The sequence below is a fragment of the Mobula hypostoma genome, chromosome 8, assembly GCF_963921235.1.
Source record: "Mobula hypostoma chromosome 8, sMobHyp1.1, whole genome shotgun sequence".
Lineage (NCBI taxonomy): Eukaryota > Metazoa > Chordata > Chondrichthyes > Myliobatiformes > Myliobatidae > Mobula > Mobula hypostoma.
This window is the reverse complement of record NC_086104.1, coordinates 65,093,450-65,111,897: the sequence shown is the minus strand read 5'-3', so window position 1 is coordinate 65,111,897 and position 18,448 is coordinate 65,093,450. Positions and strand designations below refer to the sequence as shown.

The following is an 18,448-nucleotide window of genomic DNA, read 5'->3' as shown; positions in this document are numbered from 1 at the left end:
CCTTGAACGGGATCTTGACCGCGTCCTCGATCTCGAGCGTACTAAAGGTTTCTTTTCTTCATGCTGAAATATTTCTTCTTCAATGAGGTCTTGACCATCAGGTGCATCAATATCCATATCCTTGACGACCCAAGAAAACAATAAAAACAAAAACAGGAATATGGATAATAAAGAAATATGGATTAAATATAGCTCCTCTGACCTGGGCTACATGAAGAAAATCAACTATTGTGAAAATCATAAAAAATGCACTGGACACACTGATGACTCTCTGGTTGTAAGCACTACATATACTTTTCTTGTATTAGCTTGATTGTATATCTGAGTACATTTGCAGTGCTCATATTTTAAAATGATTATTATGGATTACTGCAAAACCAAGATTCCTTCATTTATCTAACATAATATTTATCTGAATCTACATGATCTTTCGCCATTTACTTTAAAACAGAAGGGCCAAATAAAAAATAATATTGTCTTCACAATAGCATTTACGAAGTACAGATGTCCCAAGGCTGTGTAGCCATTGGGGTACCTTGAATGTTGATACCTGGTTTATTACCTGGCAGTTATCTAGAAGTGGTCACCTTCCCTTCATTTAAAGCTTACTGCAATCCAGTCTTGCCAGGCTTTCTCTCATCAGAGCAATAAGTTACCAAACTAGTACCAATTGTAAGGTAATAAATTCACTAGGGATTCATTGTCCATGTAATTTATACTGTATTTGGGTTACAGGGATTTGTGCTTTGTGGTCAAGATGGCATTCTACTTTTAGCTCTTTCTGAAGCTTATTTTTGGCTCTCATATCTTTGATTATTTTTATAGCTAAAACCCAATTGCCTAGACCTTTCAGGTCATTATAATTCGCCTTGAGACCTATACAGAAATTCAGAAAGGGCTTGAATAAACAAAGAACAACATTTAATAAGTGCACAGTTGTTCTCTGTCACAGCAAGTAAATAAAAAAGGTTCACTTGTAACCTTTAAAATATTAACTTAGCCTTTAAAGCTAAATTGTGAAAAAAATCACTTCAACAAATAAGACAATTAGTGATACTTAACATTTCCAGCATGAACTTATTTTACATAATGAACTAATAACTTTTCCCTTAAAATGTTCAAAATGTGCTATTTCAAGAAGGCTGAAAATTATAATGTCAAATCAGTTTCCTTACTCAGGAAACACTTCAGAAGACCGAGTAGCCTGGCTGGCTGACGTGTTGACAGATGTATTCAACATCTCCCTGAACAGTTCATTGGCCCCTCAGTTTTTAAGATGGCAACCATTCATCATTCCAGTGCCAAAGAAAGTGACAGTAGCCTACCTAAAAGACTATCATCCTGTGGCACTAACATCAGCCATTATGAAATGCTTTGAGTGGCTGGTATTTGAGCACATTAAAGCCTTTCTCCCAGTTATGTTGGATCCTTTCCAGTTCGCTTATCACTCAAATTGATCCACTGATGATGCCATTGCCTCTGCTCTCCACTCTGTCCTGTCCCACCTGGAAAACTGGATCTCATATACCAGGTTGCTATTTATAGACTTCAGTTTGGTGTTATACCATCATACCCCAAAAACTGGTTGGAAAACTGTCCTCGCTGGGTCTCAACGCCCTCCTTTGTAACTGGTCCTGGACTTCTTAACAGAAAGGCCACACCCAGTCTATGTGGGAAGCAACTTCTCCAGTCCCATTTCGTTGAGCGGCTGTTGGACTGGTGTGAGAATAACAACTTAAGTCTGAACGTGAAGATGATCAAGGAAATGATTGAGGATGTTAGGAAGGTGCTAATGAACCAACCCCTTCTGCGTGGATCCTCTGTAGAGAAAGTTAAGTTTACCAAGTTCCTGGGAGTTCACATCATGGATGACTACACCTAGTCCCTCACTATCACCTCCCTGAATACAAAGGCACAGCAACACAACTTCCTGAGGAGATTGAGGCAAGCCAGCCCTCCTCCCCTGCCCCCCCATCTTAACTGAATTTTACAGGAATACTGTTGAGAGCATTTTGACAAGCTGCATCTCCTTTTGGTTTGGGAGCAGCAGAGCATCGGTCCCTACAAAGGACTGTGAGAATGGCTGCGAGAATCATAGCAGTTTCCCTACCATCCATTAGAGACATTATCAGGAGCGCTGTGTATGCAGGGCTCTTAGTATTATCAAAGATCCCATCCATCAATTCAGCCTCCTCTTTGACATTTTACCATCAAGCAAGAGACTCCAATGCATAAGAACAAGGATGGCCAGGATGGGAAACAGCATCTTCTCTCAGGACATGAGGCTTCTGAACTCTCCACTGCACCGCATTCTTAGTGTCATTGGGTTTTAATTTATGCACTTTACTTTATTTATGTGCAATTTATTTATAGATTAAATTCTTAGTTTTCTAAGTTATTGTACTATGCTCTACAACCTAGTCCGGAGAAACATCCCGATTGGTGGTATACATGTATAAAGTTAAATGACAATAAACTTGACTTGACTTGAGCATGGAATGACTAACCATTGAGAATAACTAACATTGTGATCAACACGCTTCAAACAATATACGAGGGGCGATTGATTGTGGCCTAAGGTAGGAGTCAATTTTAGAAAACCTAGCACATTTATTTTTCAACATAGCCCCCTCCTACATGTACACACTTAGTCCAGCAGGCAATAGACTATTTTCGGCCCTTTGAGCCAGCACCACCATTCACTGTGATCATGGCTGATCATCCACAATCAGTATCCAGTTCCTGCTTTATCCCCATAACTTTTGATTCTGCTATCTTTAAGAGCTTAATCCATCTCTTTCTTGAAAGCATCCAGAGATTTGGCCTCCACTGCCTTCTGGGGCAGAGCATTCCACATATCCACCACTCTCTGGGTGAAAAAGTTTTTCCTCAACTCCGTTCTAAACAGCCTACCCCTTATTCTTAAAACTGTGGCCTCTGGTTTTGGACTCACCCATCAGCGGGAACATGCTTCCTGCCTCCAGTGTGTCCAATCCCTTAATAATCTTATATGTTTCAATCAGATCCCCTCTCATCCTTCTAAATTCCAGTGTATACAAGCCCAGTCACTCCAATCTTTCAACATATGACAGTCCCGCCATCCTGGGAATTAACCTTGTGAACCTACGCTGCACTCCCTTAATAGCAAGAATGTCCTTCCTCAAATTTGGAGACCAAAACTGCACACAATACTCCAGGTGTGGTCTCACCAGGGCCCTGTACAGCTGCAGAAGGACCTCTTTGCTCCTATATTCAATTCCCCTTGTTATGAAGGCCAGCATGCCATTAGCTTTCTTCACTGCCTGCTGTACCTGCATGCTTGCTTTCAGTGACTGACGTACAAGAACACCTAGATCTCGTGGTACTTCCCCTTTTCCTAACTAGACTCCATTTAGATAATAATCTGCCTTCCTGTTCTTACCACCAAAGTGGATAACCTTACATTTATCCACATTAAACTGCATCTACCCACTCACCCAGCCTGTCCAAGTCACCCTGCATTCTCATAACATCCTCCTCACATTTCACACTGCCACCCAGCTTTGTGTCATCTGCAAATTTGGTAACGTTACTTTTAATTCCCTCATCTAAATCATTAATATATATTGTAAACAGCTGCGGTCTCAGCACTGAACCCTGCAGTACCCCACTGGTCACCGCATTCCAAAAGAGACCCGTTAATCGTTACACTTTGTTTTCTGTCAGCCAGCCAATTTTCAATCCATGTCAGTACTCTGCCCCCAATACCATGTGCCCTAATTTTGCCCACTAATCTCCTATGTGGGACTTTATCAAAGGCTTTCTGAAAGTTCAGGTACACTACATCCACTGGCTGTCCCTTGTCCATTTTCATAGTTACATCCTCAAAAAATTCCAGAAGATTAGTCAAGCACAATTTCCCCTTCGTAAATCCATGCTGACTCGGACCGATCCTGTTACTGCTATCCAGATGTGTCATAATTTCATCTTTTATAATTGACTCCAGCATCTTTCCCACCACTGTCATCAGGCTAACCGGTCTATAATTCCCTGTTTTCTCTCTCCCTCTTGAAAAGTGGGACAACATTAGTCACCCTCCAATCCACAGGAACTGATCCTGAATCTATAGAACATCGGAAAATGATTACCAATGTATCCACGATTTCTAAAGCCACCCCCTTAAGTACCCTGGCATGCAGACCATCAGGTTATGGGGACGTATCAGCCTTCAAACCCAACAGTCTATCCAACACCATTTCTTGCCAAATATAAATTTCCTTCAGTTCATTCATTACCCTGGGTCGTTTGGCCACTATTATATCTGGGAGATTGTTTGTGTCTTCCCTAGTGAAGACAGATCCAAAGTACCTGTTCAACTCGTCTGCCATTTCCATGTTCCCCATAATAAATTCACCCGGTTCTGTCTTCAAAGGCCCAATTTTGGTCAAGGCTGATTTATACTTCTGCGTCAACTCGACGCCGTACGTACGATGTGGCCGCGAACCCTACGCAGAGCCTACGCGGATCCCTACGCTGTAGCCTGACGTGTACCTCTCCCAAAATGTAACTACGCATCGCGGCAATGCAGAACGCAACAGCTGTGATTGGTCCGCTTGGTAGCATCGCATTTCATCCTACGCTGCAATAGCTTCCCATTGGGCGACTGAAGGGCAGGGAAGGAATTCTGGCTGCAATGCTTTCCATAAAGCTTTACAGACCTCCAAAATTATGGAAGACACATTTCGCTTTTACGAAAAAAGACGCTCGCTTCTTGCTTACCCCGAGAAAGACTACCATGACCGTGAAGCCTTGCACGGGCAGGTGTGTGCACATGCGTGACGTGCGCGAATTGCAGAGCGACGCAGACACACCAATGCACAAGTATAAATGCTTACAATGCGCGTAGGTCACTTGCGTAGGTTATGGTGTCGAGTTGACACAGAAGTATAAATCAGCCTTTAACTATTTTTTCCTTTTCACATATCTAACGAAGCTTTTACTATCCTCCTTTATATTCTTGGCTAGTTTACCTTTGTACCTCATTTTTTCTCCGCGTATTGTCTTTTTAGTTATCTTCTGTTGCTTTTTAAAAGTTTCCCAATCGTCCAGCTTCCCACTCATCTTTGCTATGTTATACAAACCCCATTTCCAGAAAAGTTGGGATATTTTCCAAAACGCAATAAAAACAAAAATCTGTGTTATGTTAATTTACGTGAACCTTTATTTAACTGACAAAAGTACAAAGATTTTCAGCAGTTTTACTGACCAACTTAATTGTATTTTGTAAATATACACAAATTTAGAATTTGATGGCTGCAACACACTCAACAAAAGTTGGGACAGAGTTAAAATAAGATTGAAAAGAGCACAGAATATTCAAGTAACACCGGTTTGGAAGACTTCACATTAAGCAAGCTAATTGGTAGCAGGTGAGGTATCGTGACTGGGTATAAAAGTAGCGTCCATCAAAGGGTCAATCTTTGCAAGCAAGGATGGGTCGTGGCTCACCCCTTTGTGCCAAAATTTGTGACAGAATTGTTAGTCAGTTCAAAAGGAACATTTCTCAACGCAAGATTGCAGAGAATTTAGGTCTTTCAACATCTACAGTACATAATATTCTGAAAAGATTCAGAGAATTCAGAGACATCTCAGTGCGTAAAGGGCAAAGTCGGAAACCACTGTTGAATGCGTGTGATCTTCGAGCCCTCAGGCCGCACTGCCTCAGAAACCGTCATGCTACTGTGACAATTATAGCCACCTGGGCTTGGGAGTACTTCGGAAAACCATTGTCACTCAACACAGTCCGTCGCTGCATCCAGAAATGCAACATGAAACTGTATTATGCAAGGAGGAAGCCATACATCAACTCTATGCAGAAACCGCTGGCGAGTTCTCTGGGCCCGAGCTCATCTCAGATGGACCGAAAGACTGTGGAACTGTGTGCTGTGGTCAGATGAGTCCACATTTCAGCTAGTTTTCAGAAAAAACAGGCGTCGAGTTCTCCGAGCCAAAGATGAAAACCACCATCCAGATTGTTATCAGCGAAAGGTGCAAAAGCCAGCATCTGTGATGGTATGGGGGTGCATTAGTACCCACAGCATGGGTGAGTTGCATGTATGTGAAGGTATCATTGACTCTGAGGTGTATATTAGAATTTGAGAGAGACATATGTTGCCATCAAGGCGTCATCTCTTCCCAGGACGTCCATGCTTATTTCAGCAGGACAATGCCAGACCACATTCTGCACGGGCTACAACAGCGTGGCTTTGTAGACACAGAGTGCGTGTGCTTGACTGGCCTGCTGCCAGTCCAGATTTATCTCCTATTGAAAATGTATGGCACATCATGAAGAGGAGAACCAGACAACAGAGACCACGGACTATTGAGCAGCTGAAGTCTTATATCAAGCAAGAATGGACAAAATTTCCAATTGCCACTCTACTACAATTAGTATCCTCAGTTCCAATACGATTAAAAAGTGTTATTAAAAGGAAAGGTGATGTAACACAATGGTAAACAGGCGTCTGTCCCAACTTTTGTTGAGTGTGTTGCAGCCATCAAATTCTAAATTTGTGTATGTTTACAAAATACAATTAAGTTGGTCAGTAAAACTATTGAAAATCTTTTCTTTGTACTTTCGTCAGTTAAATAAAGGTTCACGTGAATTAACATATCACAGATTTTTGTTTATTGCATTTTGGAAAATATCCCAACTTTTCTAGAAATGGGGTTTGTACTTCTTCTCTTCTATTTTTATACTGTCCTTTACTTCCTTTGTCAGCCACGGCCTCCCCTTACTCCCTTTAGGATCTTTCCTCCTCTTTAGAATGAACTGATCCTGCACCTTCTGCATTATTCCCAGAAATACCTGCCATTGTTGTTCCACTGTCATCCCTGCTAGGGTATTGTTCCATTGAACACTGGCCAGCTCCTCCCTCATAGCTCCATAGTTCCCTTTGTTCAACTGTAATACTAACACTTCCGATTTTCCCTTCTCCCTCTCAATTTGTAGATTAAAACTTATCATATTATGGTCACTATCTCCTAATGGCTCCTTTACCTCGAGGTCCCTGATCAAATCCGGTTCATTGCACAACACTAAATCTAGAATTGCCTTCTCTCTGGTAGGCCCAGTACAAGCTGTTCTAAGAATCCACCTTGGAGGGACTCCACAAACTCCCTTTCTTGGAGTACAGTACCAACCTGATTCTTCCAGTCAACCTGCATGTTGAAATCGCCCATAACAACTGTAGCATTACCTTTGCGGCATGACAATTTGAACTCTTGATTCAACTTACACCCTACATCCAGACTACTGTTTGGGGGCCTGTAGATAACTCCCATAGGGTCTTGCTACCCTTCGAATTTCTCAGTTCTATCCATACTGACTCTACGCCCCCTGATTCTATGTCCCCCACCACCCCCCGCAAGGGACTGAAATATCATTCTTCACCAACAGAGCCACCCCACCCCCTCTGCCCATGTCTGTCCTTTCCACAGGATGTATACCTTTGAATATTCACTTCCCAGGCCCTGTCCACTTGAAGCCATGTCTCTGTTATTCCCACAACATCATACTTGCCAATTTCCAACTGTGCTTCAAGCTCATTTATTTTATTTCTTATACTTTATATATAATACTTTTAATTCATTACTCCCCTCACCCTTCATATCAATTCCAATTTCACTTGGCCATACTGTACGATCCCTTCTTGAGCTTTCTGCTCTGTTGATTCTGTTGTCTTTTTTAACTTTTCTTATTCTCACTTTCCCTTTAACTCCATCCTTATATTTCCAGTTCGTCCCCTCCCGCCCCACTACTTAGTTTAAACACACCCACATTATCACTCAGAGTTGAACTGCAAGTACACGTAACGAGAGCGTCTTGGACCTCCAGCTGGTCCACAGAAGGGGTGATTGATAAGTTTGTGGCCTAAGGTAGGAGGAGATGAGTTATACGGCTCTCGTTACATGCACGTGCAGTTCAACTCTTTGAGTGAAAATGCAGGAAGTTTGTAGTTAATAACTCGTCTCCTTCTACCTTAGGCCACGAAATTATCAATCACCCCTGCTGTGGACCATTTTCTGGAGGTCCAAGGCGCCGACTTCTACAAAGAAGGGATCTGTATGCTCCACGAGCGCTGGACTAAGTGTGTAAATGTAGGAAAAATAAATGTGCTAGGTTTTCTAAACTTGACTCCGTCTACTCTAGGCCACAAACTTATCAATCACCCCTCATATGCTATTATCAAGTTAGCTAATCTTTTGGTTATATTTAAGAAGAGCTGCAGAAAAGTCGGGGAAATACAGGCCGGTGAATGTAACATCAGTGGTGGGAAAGTTACTGGAAGGGATTCTGAGACAGGACCTATATTCATCTGAAAAGGCAAGGACAAGTTAGATGTAGTCAGCTTGTTTTGACTGTTAGCAATCATATGGTGAACAGTCACAATCTTATCCCCAGGGTGAGGGATGTCTAAAACTAAAGGGCACTGGTTTAAGGTGAGGGGCATTATTTGAAGGTAATCTAGGGTGGTAGTTTTATTCACAGGGAGTGGTTAAGTACATGGAATGAGTTGTCAGAGAAAATGACAGAAGCAGAGACAATTACAACATTTGAAAGACATTTAGACAGGTACATTGAACGGAAAGGGTTGGAGAGATATGGACGAAATGCATGCAAGTGGGACTAATTCAGGTTAACTCATCGTTCGCATGGACGAGTTGGTGAAGGGTTCGTTTATGAGTTGTGTATCTCTAATTCTAAGAATGAGCTTAAAAACATTTGAAATGGACTACATAATGAGGCTCAGGAATGGAAAATGCAGCAGAATTGGTTGGGATTCAATCAGAAAAGTTATAAAACTAGGTCCCTTTTTCTCAAGGATTTGACAGAGATGAAATGAACTCTCACAACTCATTCCAATGTTCCCCCTTTTTTTTCAAATAACCCAGTATGGTGCATGATGAGATAGCTCCATTCAATTACCACATTTTTAAGTTGGCACTTTGTCAGGCAAGTACCGATAGACCAGCTATCTTACTCTGTTGTAACAAAAGTAGGCCTCAAAACTTAACAAATACAAGATAACCACTCCCCATTAACTGACACTAATATAAAGCTTATGATACTTTTTTGGATATGGTATATAAAAGTATAACACACAATTTATATTATATATAATTTCAGATTAAAAAATAGAAACTCCATAAGCAAGACTGCAAGTATGTTTACAATCTCAGACAGTATAAAATAAACACAACATATCCTTTTCTCTTCTACCTGCTGTTGTTGTTCAAGTGGATCTTCTACTCTTACTTCCTGCTCTTGTTGCTGATGGTGAGTGCTCCCCTGGGATGGAGTGGCTGATTGTTCAGATCCAAAAGTTACCTCTTGACTATCCAATGCTGCATTCTACAAAATGAAGCATTTCACAATTATACACCTGAGGAAAACTGTGCTCATTGTCCATAACTATCCAAACGCTACAGACTCATATGTAGATACTTACTAGAATAACAGGTTGTTCATGTTTTGCAAACTCCTGGCTACATTTAAAGAACAAATTTCTGATACCACTGTGGTGTATACAGGATTAATGTGTTTCAAACAGCCAATAAGCATAAATTTATATGTATATCATTCTAGAATTACCAAAATATCAATATGAGAGAATGGAATTTTCCTTCCTATTCTATCCAGGTGAGTTAGGGTGTATTATTAACTGCAAAATCATGAAGATTAGAATAATAAACTGCATTTACTTGCAAGCATAATGCACAGCCAAGAGGAACACAACATCTGCAGACCATGATTTCAAATACTAATTAAAAATACTATTAATCAGGTGCAGGGAAATTGCATTTGGTACTGCAAATTATTTTCTCATCTGTAACATATCAAAAGCTTCAGAAAGTTTTAATGTTGATTTGTGCAAAATTGCTGGAAGAATGCCTCAAACATAAACTCAACCATTAAAACAGATGCAAACACCAATAGTATTTGGTTTGAGAGCCAAAGCTAGCAAAAGAAGTGAAGAGAGGTTTTTGGATCTGTGCTTTATGGATTACAGATAATTATTTGACAGCGACGCAAGAAAAATGATGAGTAGAATTTTGGTTCTGATGGCAGAGCTGTTTTACCTAGCAAAACATTATTGTATGAAACAGTGGAAAATGTGTCTATTTATACTTAGCTTTCCATGCACGATTAAAATCTTCACATGTCCACAAACAAAATAAAAATACTGACTGTTTCAAGGAAAATATTGGAAACATAACCTAAGGTGCATCACTTGGAAAGTACAATATTTCTTCACTTAAGAGTTTTTCCTGTAGTCATCACAACTGAAGCAGTTTACAAACTTTTTTTTTAAAAAAACAGTATCTGAGAGTTTACTAGCATATATAAATACATGCTGATTCTATTAACAATGAATCTTCATGCCTCTGCATGTACCTGCTGGGTCTGTTGTTGCTCCATCAGCTGCTGCTGAAGCTGCTCAAAGTTTTGCTGCTGGAACTGCTCAGCCAGCTGCTGAAAAAGTGATGTGTTCATGGTCTCAGTTACAAGAGGTCTGCAAGTCAAAGAGGTAACCGTTTACCAAATAGATGCAATCAACAGTACTTCTCTAAGAAGCGCTAGCAAAAATTAACAGTTAACTGAGTAGCATATACAGGGTTTCAAAATAACACAGTATATCTGAACATTTCATCTGTATTTAAATCAGACAGCAATTTTACAAATATGTACGTCAGGATATACATGCTTATCATTAGAATTACACCAAAGCATGTTATTTCTTCTTCAGATGATGAACATTAAAAACTCCAGTTTCATTAAAATCATTTGCTAGTTTAATCTGACCTGAAATTATTGCTTAGAACTAGTATTCCCTAGTATTTTTAATACACAAAAATACTTGCAACTTGGTTGCTAAATCCAATATTGAACTGATATGCAACATAAATTAGAAGTATCAGCTGCTTTGTAGGTGAATGCTTAAAAATAAGTCTCAGTATGATTTTGAAAACATTTTTCAGTGATCCACTGGAAATATTATGCACGGTTCCATCTGCTTAATGGCTGCTGATTAATACAAATAATTCAGCAGCACAAACAATTGAAGGGATAGATTCTCTGCTTCCTCTGGGAACTGAACTATGGTATCAATTACTGATCTAAAGAAGAAGAGAGAACTGAATTTACACACTGAAGCCAACATGTTATTATCCTTGAACACAAAATGCTACAGGCTGACACAGTACATTACTTGATTTATCATACCATAACTTTTCTTTGTAGAAATGCAAAGGAGACAGAGGTAAGAATTTTAATAATGAGCTGTTTAATACTGATCAGCTGTGAAATGGCTTTCTTACTTTAGCTTTTTCTCCTGTGATCCTTGACTTAAAAACCAAATATATTATCACCTATTATTGCAATTGCTGTGACATATTATCAGTTTTATAACTAGAAGCAGAAATTATTAAATTTAAATAATTAAGTTCCAAGAAACAAAATGCTACTTCAATTGCAAATTCATTTTCAATTAAATGGACATGGTAGAACCTCATATGTCATAGCAAGCAAATAAAGTATGACGACTCTCAAGGTTACCTGTTACCCTATATGATCTGATTTGCAGTAATCTGTCTTTACACAAATGTTCCCATAACTAAGCATCTTTTGATATGGGAAAGCAAGTTAAAGAAATGTAAATATCTTCAAAAGTTGTGGAATAGGTATAGCAGCTGGTTCATTCAAAAGACAACCAATCTTCAAAAAAGGATTACACATATCCTCTCTGATGTTATCAAACATATAGATAGTTTTTTTTTAAAAGAATGCAGCTGCTGGTTCACAGGAGGACATACCAGATTTGCTTAGAAAACTGACAATGGAAGTCTCTTCTATTATTTCTCATCAAACAACATACCATCCACTGATTCTTTAAGGTCATCAAAATACTGGATTCTTTTTACTGTTGCTAACATATAAAGTACTGTAGTAATTTTATTGTATTGCCACACACAGAAAAAAAATTTCATGACATACATGAATGATGATAAACCCGATTCTGATATGAGTCTCTACTGTAGACTGAGAGTGGAAAGGGGGTAGGGATACAGGAATCACAGTTGGGAAAAGGGAAAGGAAACGGGAGGGTATGGGAAGCACCAGAGAGACATTCTGTAATGATCAATAAACCAATTATGGTTACAATCTATAGCTGTACTCAGCTGGAAGCTTGATAAGTGTTTATTTGCCATATACGCCTAGAAAGTAGTAGATCCTTTTGCAACAAACCAATTGGTTGGAATCAAATGACCTTGCTAGTGTCTCAGGGCTGGGTGTATCTGCACCCACGTCAACCCACCCCAGCACTCCATCCAAGCTATCCCCAGCATCCTTTGCTACCGCCAGATTTACAAACTCGTTCTCAGCTCTATGTTGACAAATACAGTACTGTGTAACATGCTACTACAGTGCCTATAAAAAGTATTCCCCCCCCCCGAAAGTTTTCATGTTTTATTGTTTTACAACACTGAATCATGGTCGATTTAATTTGGCTTTTTTGACACTGATCAATAGAAAAGGTCTCTTTCGTGTAAAAGTGAAAACAGATCTCTACAAAGTGATCTCAATTCATTACAAATATATAACACAAAAAATGATTGATTGCACAAGTATTCACCCCCTTTAATACGACACACCAAATCATCACTGGTGCAAGTCAATTAGTTTTAGAAGTCACATAATTAGTTGTATCCTAGCTATATATAAAACCTGTATGCAGTCAAGGTGTTTCAATTGATTGTAGTAAAAATAAACCTGCATCTAGAAAGTTCAACTGCTGGTGAGTCAGTATCCTGGCCACAACTACACCATGAAGACAAAAGAACACTCCAAGCAACTCCGCAAAAAGGTTATTGAAAAGCACAAGTCAGGAGATGGATACAAGATTTCCAAGTTACTGAATATCCCTTTGAGTATAGTTAAGTCAGCCATCAAGAAAGGGAAAGAATATAGCAAAGCTGTAAATCTGCCTAGAGCAGGTCATTCTCAAAAACTGATTAACCGTGCAAGAAGGGGACCAGTGAGGGAGATCACGAAAAGACCCATGACATCTCTGGACGAGTTACAAGCTTCAGTGGCTGAGATGGGAGAAACTGCACTCATAGCTGTTGCCTGGGTGCTTCACCAGTCACAGCTTTATGGGACAGTAGTGAAGAGAAAGCCACTATTGAAAAAACTCACATGAAATCATGGCTAGTTTGCCAGAAGGCATGTGGGAGACTCTGAAATCAGCTGGAAGAAAGTTCAATGGTCTGATGATATCAAAATTGAGCTTTTTGGCAATCAGACTAAACATCATGTTTGGCATAAGCCAAATAATGTACATTATCAGAAACACACCATCCCTACTGTGAAGCATGGTGTTGGCTGCATCACACTGTGGTGATACTTCACTGCAGCAGGCCTTGGAAGGCCTGTAAAGTTAGAGGGTAAAATGAATGCTGCAAAATACAGGGAAATCTTGGAGGAGACCCTGATGCAATCTGGAAGAGAACTGCAACTTGGGAGGAGATTTGTTTTCCAGCAAGGCAATAACCCAAGCATAAAGCCAAAGCTACACAGGAATAGGTTAAAAACAACTTAAGTTAATATCCTGGAGTGGCCAAGTCAGAACCCAGACCTCAATCCAACTGAGAATTTGTGGCAGGACTCAAAAAGAGCTATTCATTTACTATCCCCATGCAATCTGACAGAGCTTGAGCAGTTTTGTAAAGAAGAATGGGGAAAAATTACAGTGTCCAGATGTGCAAAGCTGATAGAGACCTATCCACACAGACACAAGGCTGTACTTGCTGCCAAAGCTGCATCTACTAAATACTGACTTGAAAGGGGTGAATACTTCTGCATCAATTATTTTGTGTTTTATATTTATAATTTAGATCACTTTGTAGAGATCTGTTTTCACTTTGACCGCAAGAGTCTTTTTCTGTTGATCAGTGTCAAAAAAAGTAAATTAAATCCACTGTGATTCAATGTTGTAAAACAATAAAACATGAAAACTTTCGGGGGGGGGCGGTGGTGAGTGAATACTTTTTAAAGGGTGTGGGTGTGGGAGTGTGTGTATACACACACACATACAAATATCTACATACATACACACATATATACATATACACATATGTACACATACATACAATATATACACACACATATACACATACCTCCAAGCTTTTACATAATTCTGTATAAATGTTCATGTTAATTGACCTTCACTAAGATAGTTTGACTTTCAGAAAAATTAGTTCATTGGCAGTTCTCAGGGACAGAACCTAATGTAACATGGGAACTTCCTACAGTTTGTCTTGCATCAAAAAATCTGAAATCTATAAAAAAAACTGCTTCATTTTTATTTTAAATAAATCTTTCCTAAAAAGGCATAAACAAACCATCATCGTATTCTGAATATTACATGCACTCTAATTGTGTGACATGCATTCTCAAGTTTTCATAGTTCAAATATGCACTGCAAATAAGGAACAGAATTTGAAGCAAAGTTATGATTATAAGCTAAGCATTACGGTTTTGTTTGCCAGTCTCTTCCCCCCCCAACCCCTCCCCCACTTCTTATCAGGTGTACACCTCTCCTGAAGATCAAAGTAAAATTGTGAAGTAAATTGCAAAAAACTCTTTCAGGAATCATATAAAGCACAAAGAAATTTAATTTCTGATACACATTTCAAACATTATTTTCAGAAAATATTAATTACAAACATACATAAAACATCCACTTTCATTCCATTGCATCTCTAATTTCTTTACATAACAAAATGAAAATACTGCATTCTGTCCCAGGATTCACAGAAGAAATACACCAATATACAATTGGGGGGAATAAAGTATATGAATGAAAAATATTCTTACAGCTGGGATGTAGATGTTTCTTTCTTAGCTTCATCTGAGGGATCATGCTCTTCATCATATTCAAATCTATCTAGGAGTTTCTGCAATAAATTATACATGTCAAAATTGGTATTTCTCAACCAGTTGTTTTGATAGTGTTTGGCCACACAGTTCTGTCAATGCACACACGTTGTTAGGATTCCAATAGGTATTTCCTACAGAAACAGAGATTTCTTCAATTCTATTAATGTGTTTAGTTTGCCATAGGCTTCTTTACCCCAAATACAGCCTGCTTCTTTGATACTTAGTCATAAGAACAGTCCCTACAGTTAGTGTCTATCCCTACAGCACCACGAAAGGCCCTAAACAATCTTTCCAGGTGAGGCAGTTATTCACATGCACATACCTCAGCTTTACTTATTACATCTGGTGCTCCTGATATGATTTCCCTTCATATTGGTGAGACTCGGCACAAACTGGGTGACCAGTGCACGAAACACCTATGCTCTGTCCTCCATGGTCATCCAGACTTCCTAGTTGCTAGCCCTTTTAATTCAATTTCCCATTCCCACACCAAAAGATGTCCTTGGCTTCCTCCACTGCCACGGTGAGGCTAAGTAGAAACAAGTGCAACAGCACCTCATATTCCACCGATGCAATCTCAATTTCTCCAACTTCTGCTAAACTGTTTCCCCGTTCCATTTTTCCTCTCCTCATAATTCATCCAATTCTTTCTGTATTAATCCATTCTAACACTCACCACATCGGTCCATCATCGATACATTCCTCCCACTGGTATCCTTTTCCACCGTCCCAACTGCCCTCCACACCTCCCTCACTTGATTCCACACTCCACCTACCTCTACTATTAGATTCCATCATCTTCAGCCTTGTGTTGCCTCCACTTATCACCTCCCAACTTCTGTCACTACTTACACTCCCTCTTTCATCTGATTATCCCTCCTATCCAGATCCATCTGTCATGAGCTAGCTGCTGCTCCACCCTTTCCCTGTACCTTTTTCTACCAGTTAACTCCCCTTTACCTTTCAGTCTAGATAAAGGTGTCAACCTGAAACATTAACTGCCCATTTTCCTCCATGGACGTGGACTGGCACATTCAATTTCTCTCCCATCTTGTGTGCACATCCACGTAGACCATCTCTATGGCTTAACGTATTCTACATTAATCCCATCTATCAGAACTTGCTCAACAATGCACAGAAAATAAATCAGCATTTCCTTCTGCCTCTGCAGCACTACCATCTTTTTACATCAAATAAATTGTACATCTGAACTGGGAGAAAGAGCTAGTTTGGCAAGTGTTACAAAATCTAGTTTATGAATTACTAGCCAAACTGGAGCTGTCAAGCAATTACAACTCTTGCTGCATTGCAAAATTACAATATGGATATTTTTATACGTACCAATTAAGCTGTTCTACAATATAACAAGAGTAAAATTAGATAGCACTGCCATTTCAAAGGAGAATGGTAACCATTTTCATAGTGTATTTATTTGGTTGTAGACTCAAAGCACATATCGTACCTTGAAAAAGTATTCCACCCCCAACTCTTTGTTCACATAAATGAGTTTTACAACCAGGAACTTTGAACAATTTAACTGAGGATATTAACTTGCTCCTTTTTTCATAGTATAACACCAAAAAAAAAAGGGAAAATTGTAAAGCATGAAAAACTAAAAATTCAAAAAGTGAAATGTCAGCATTTTAAAAGTATTTATCCCTCCCCTTTGCATAGTACTTAGCTGAACCACTTCTCATAGCTATTACAGCTAGTAGTCATTTTGGAGAAGTCTCTATTAGCTTTGCACAATATGACGGAGCAAGATTTGCCCATTCCTCCTTTCAAAATTGCTCAAGCTGTACCAAGTTAGTTGGGGAACAGCGGCTGACAGGAAGCTTGAGGTCTTGCCAGAGACGTTCAACTGGGTTAAGGTCAGGACTCTGACTGGGCCACTCAAGGACATGAATTGTCTTCATTTGAAGCATGGTTGCTCTGGCAGTGTACTTTGGGTTGTTGTCCTGCCGAAAGCTAAACTTTCTTCTCAGTTTAAGGCTAGAAGGTTTTTAAGCCATAATCTCTCCATATTTGGCAGCATTCATTTTTCCATCAATCCTGACACGATTTCCAGTCCCTGCTACTGAAAAGCATCCCCAATGCATGACGCTACATCCACCGTACTTTACAGTATGGATGGTGTTACCTGGCTGCGGCGCAGCATTAAGAGTCACACAAGTACCGCTTAATGTTGAGGCCAAAAAATTCAATTTAGTCTCATCTGACACCAAGACCTTCTTCCACATCATTACAGTACCTTTTAGCTGACACTTTGCAAAGTTGTTACAGGCAAGGATATGTTTCTTTTTAAAGCCAGGGCTTCTTCCTTAACACTTCCATCAATACTCTTCTTGTGCAAGACCACAGAGATTGTTGAGCCATGAATTTCATCTCCAGTTACAGCCACTGACTTCTCAGCTCAGTGCGATTGATGGCCCCATAATAGCCTGTCTTACAAGTGTCACTCCTAGGCAGTGGGGCTGTGGTGCTATAATTTTTTCCACCTTATAAAAAAAAATGATAGATTGCACTGAGCTCCAAGGTATGTTCTGTGCCTTTGAGCTGGTCTTGGACCCTTCCCAGATTTGTGTTTCTCTATTATAATTTCCCTGACTTGTCTTGAATGCTCTTGTGCCTTCATTTTGGGTTGGTCTGTTGAAAATCTGCCATACTGTTGGATCTTACAGAGAGGAGGTATTTATTCTTATGAATTCATTGAAAACAGATGATCCTCCAATTTTCTACATCAACAAGTTGGGTAAGTTTGTAAGGTAGTACTGTACATAGGCACCTAAGGGAAGTCAGTCTCATAATTACAAAGGACAGTAATAATTTTTCAGCCTCACAATTTTGGTTTTTAATTTTTAGTAACTTATCATCAGGTTTTGGAATTTTTCTTTTGATTTGACATGATACATAACATTTTGTACATTAGCTTAAAAAACTCCTACTTCAATATGTTTTAAATTTAGAAAATGAGCCAATAAAATGTGAAAATAGTTCTGGGGGCTGAATACTTTTCCAAGGCACTGTAAGATGAAAACAAGCACCAGTAGCAATTAAACATATGATCTCAATACACATTTCTACATGATTTACTTGGTAATTGATGGTAATTTCATGTCTTTGCACTATACTGCTACTGTGAAAACACCATACAAAACTGGGATAATAAATCTGAAGGATTCATAATCTTAAAATATTGTAGTAATAATCAGAGGCGTTATTTCAGAAAGTGAAAATTTAAAAAGAGGTACCATTCATTGTAATTAAGAGTAAAAAATAATCATACCATCAGCAATTTGGGGTGATGTTACCTAGATTTTACATACAATGTAAAACTTTCATTTCACATCCACTGAAATTTACGAACTACCAGCAAATACAGAATGTCCTTCCAGTCAGTTGCCAAGATAAATTTACAAAGAGAATGAATATAAAAGGAGAGCATACTGCTTTTCTTTCTTTAAG

General features: G+C 39.2%; 1 protein-coding gene across 3 annotated transcripts in view; it reads right to left on the bottom strand.

The window, feature by feature from the left end:
* Positions 1-18,448, bottom strand: part of scaf8 (SR-related CTD-associated factor 8) — a 237,750-nt gene that overhangs the window by 107,306 nt on the left and 111,996 nt on the right. For all 3 annotated transcript variants that reach the window (XR_010018938.1, XR_010018940.1, XM_063056008.1), the window contains exons 8-11: positions 14,921-15,000; positions 10,439-10,556; positions 9,263-9,394; positions 2-120 (exon numbers count right to left, since the gene is read on the bottom strand). Coding sequence is in view for 1 of the 3 variants with exons in the window: in XM_063056008.1 (XP_062912078.1) it covers positions 2-120; positions 9,263-9,394; positions 10,439-10,556; positions 14,921-15,000 (449 nt within the window). In the remaining 2 variants the exon portion in view is untranslated. The remainder of the gene's footprint in view (position 1; positions 121-9,262; positions 9,395-10,438; positions 10,557-14,920; positions 15,001-18,448) is intronic.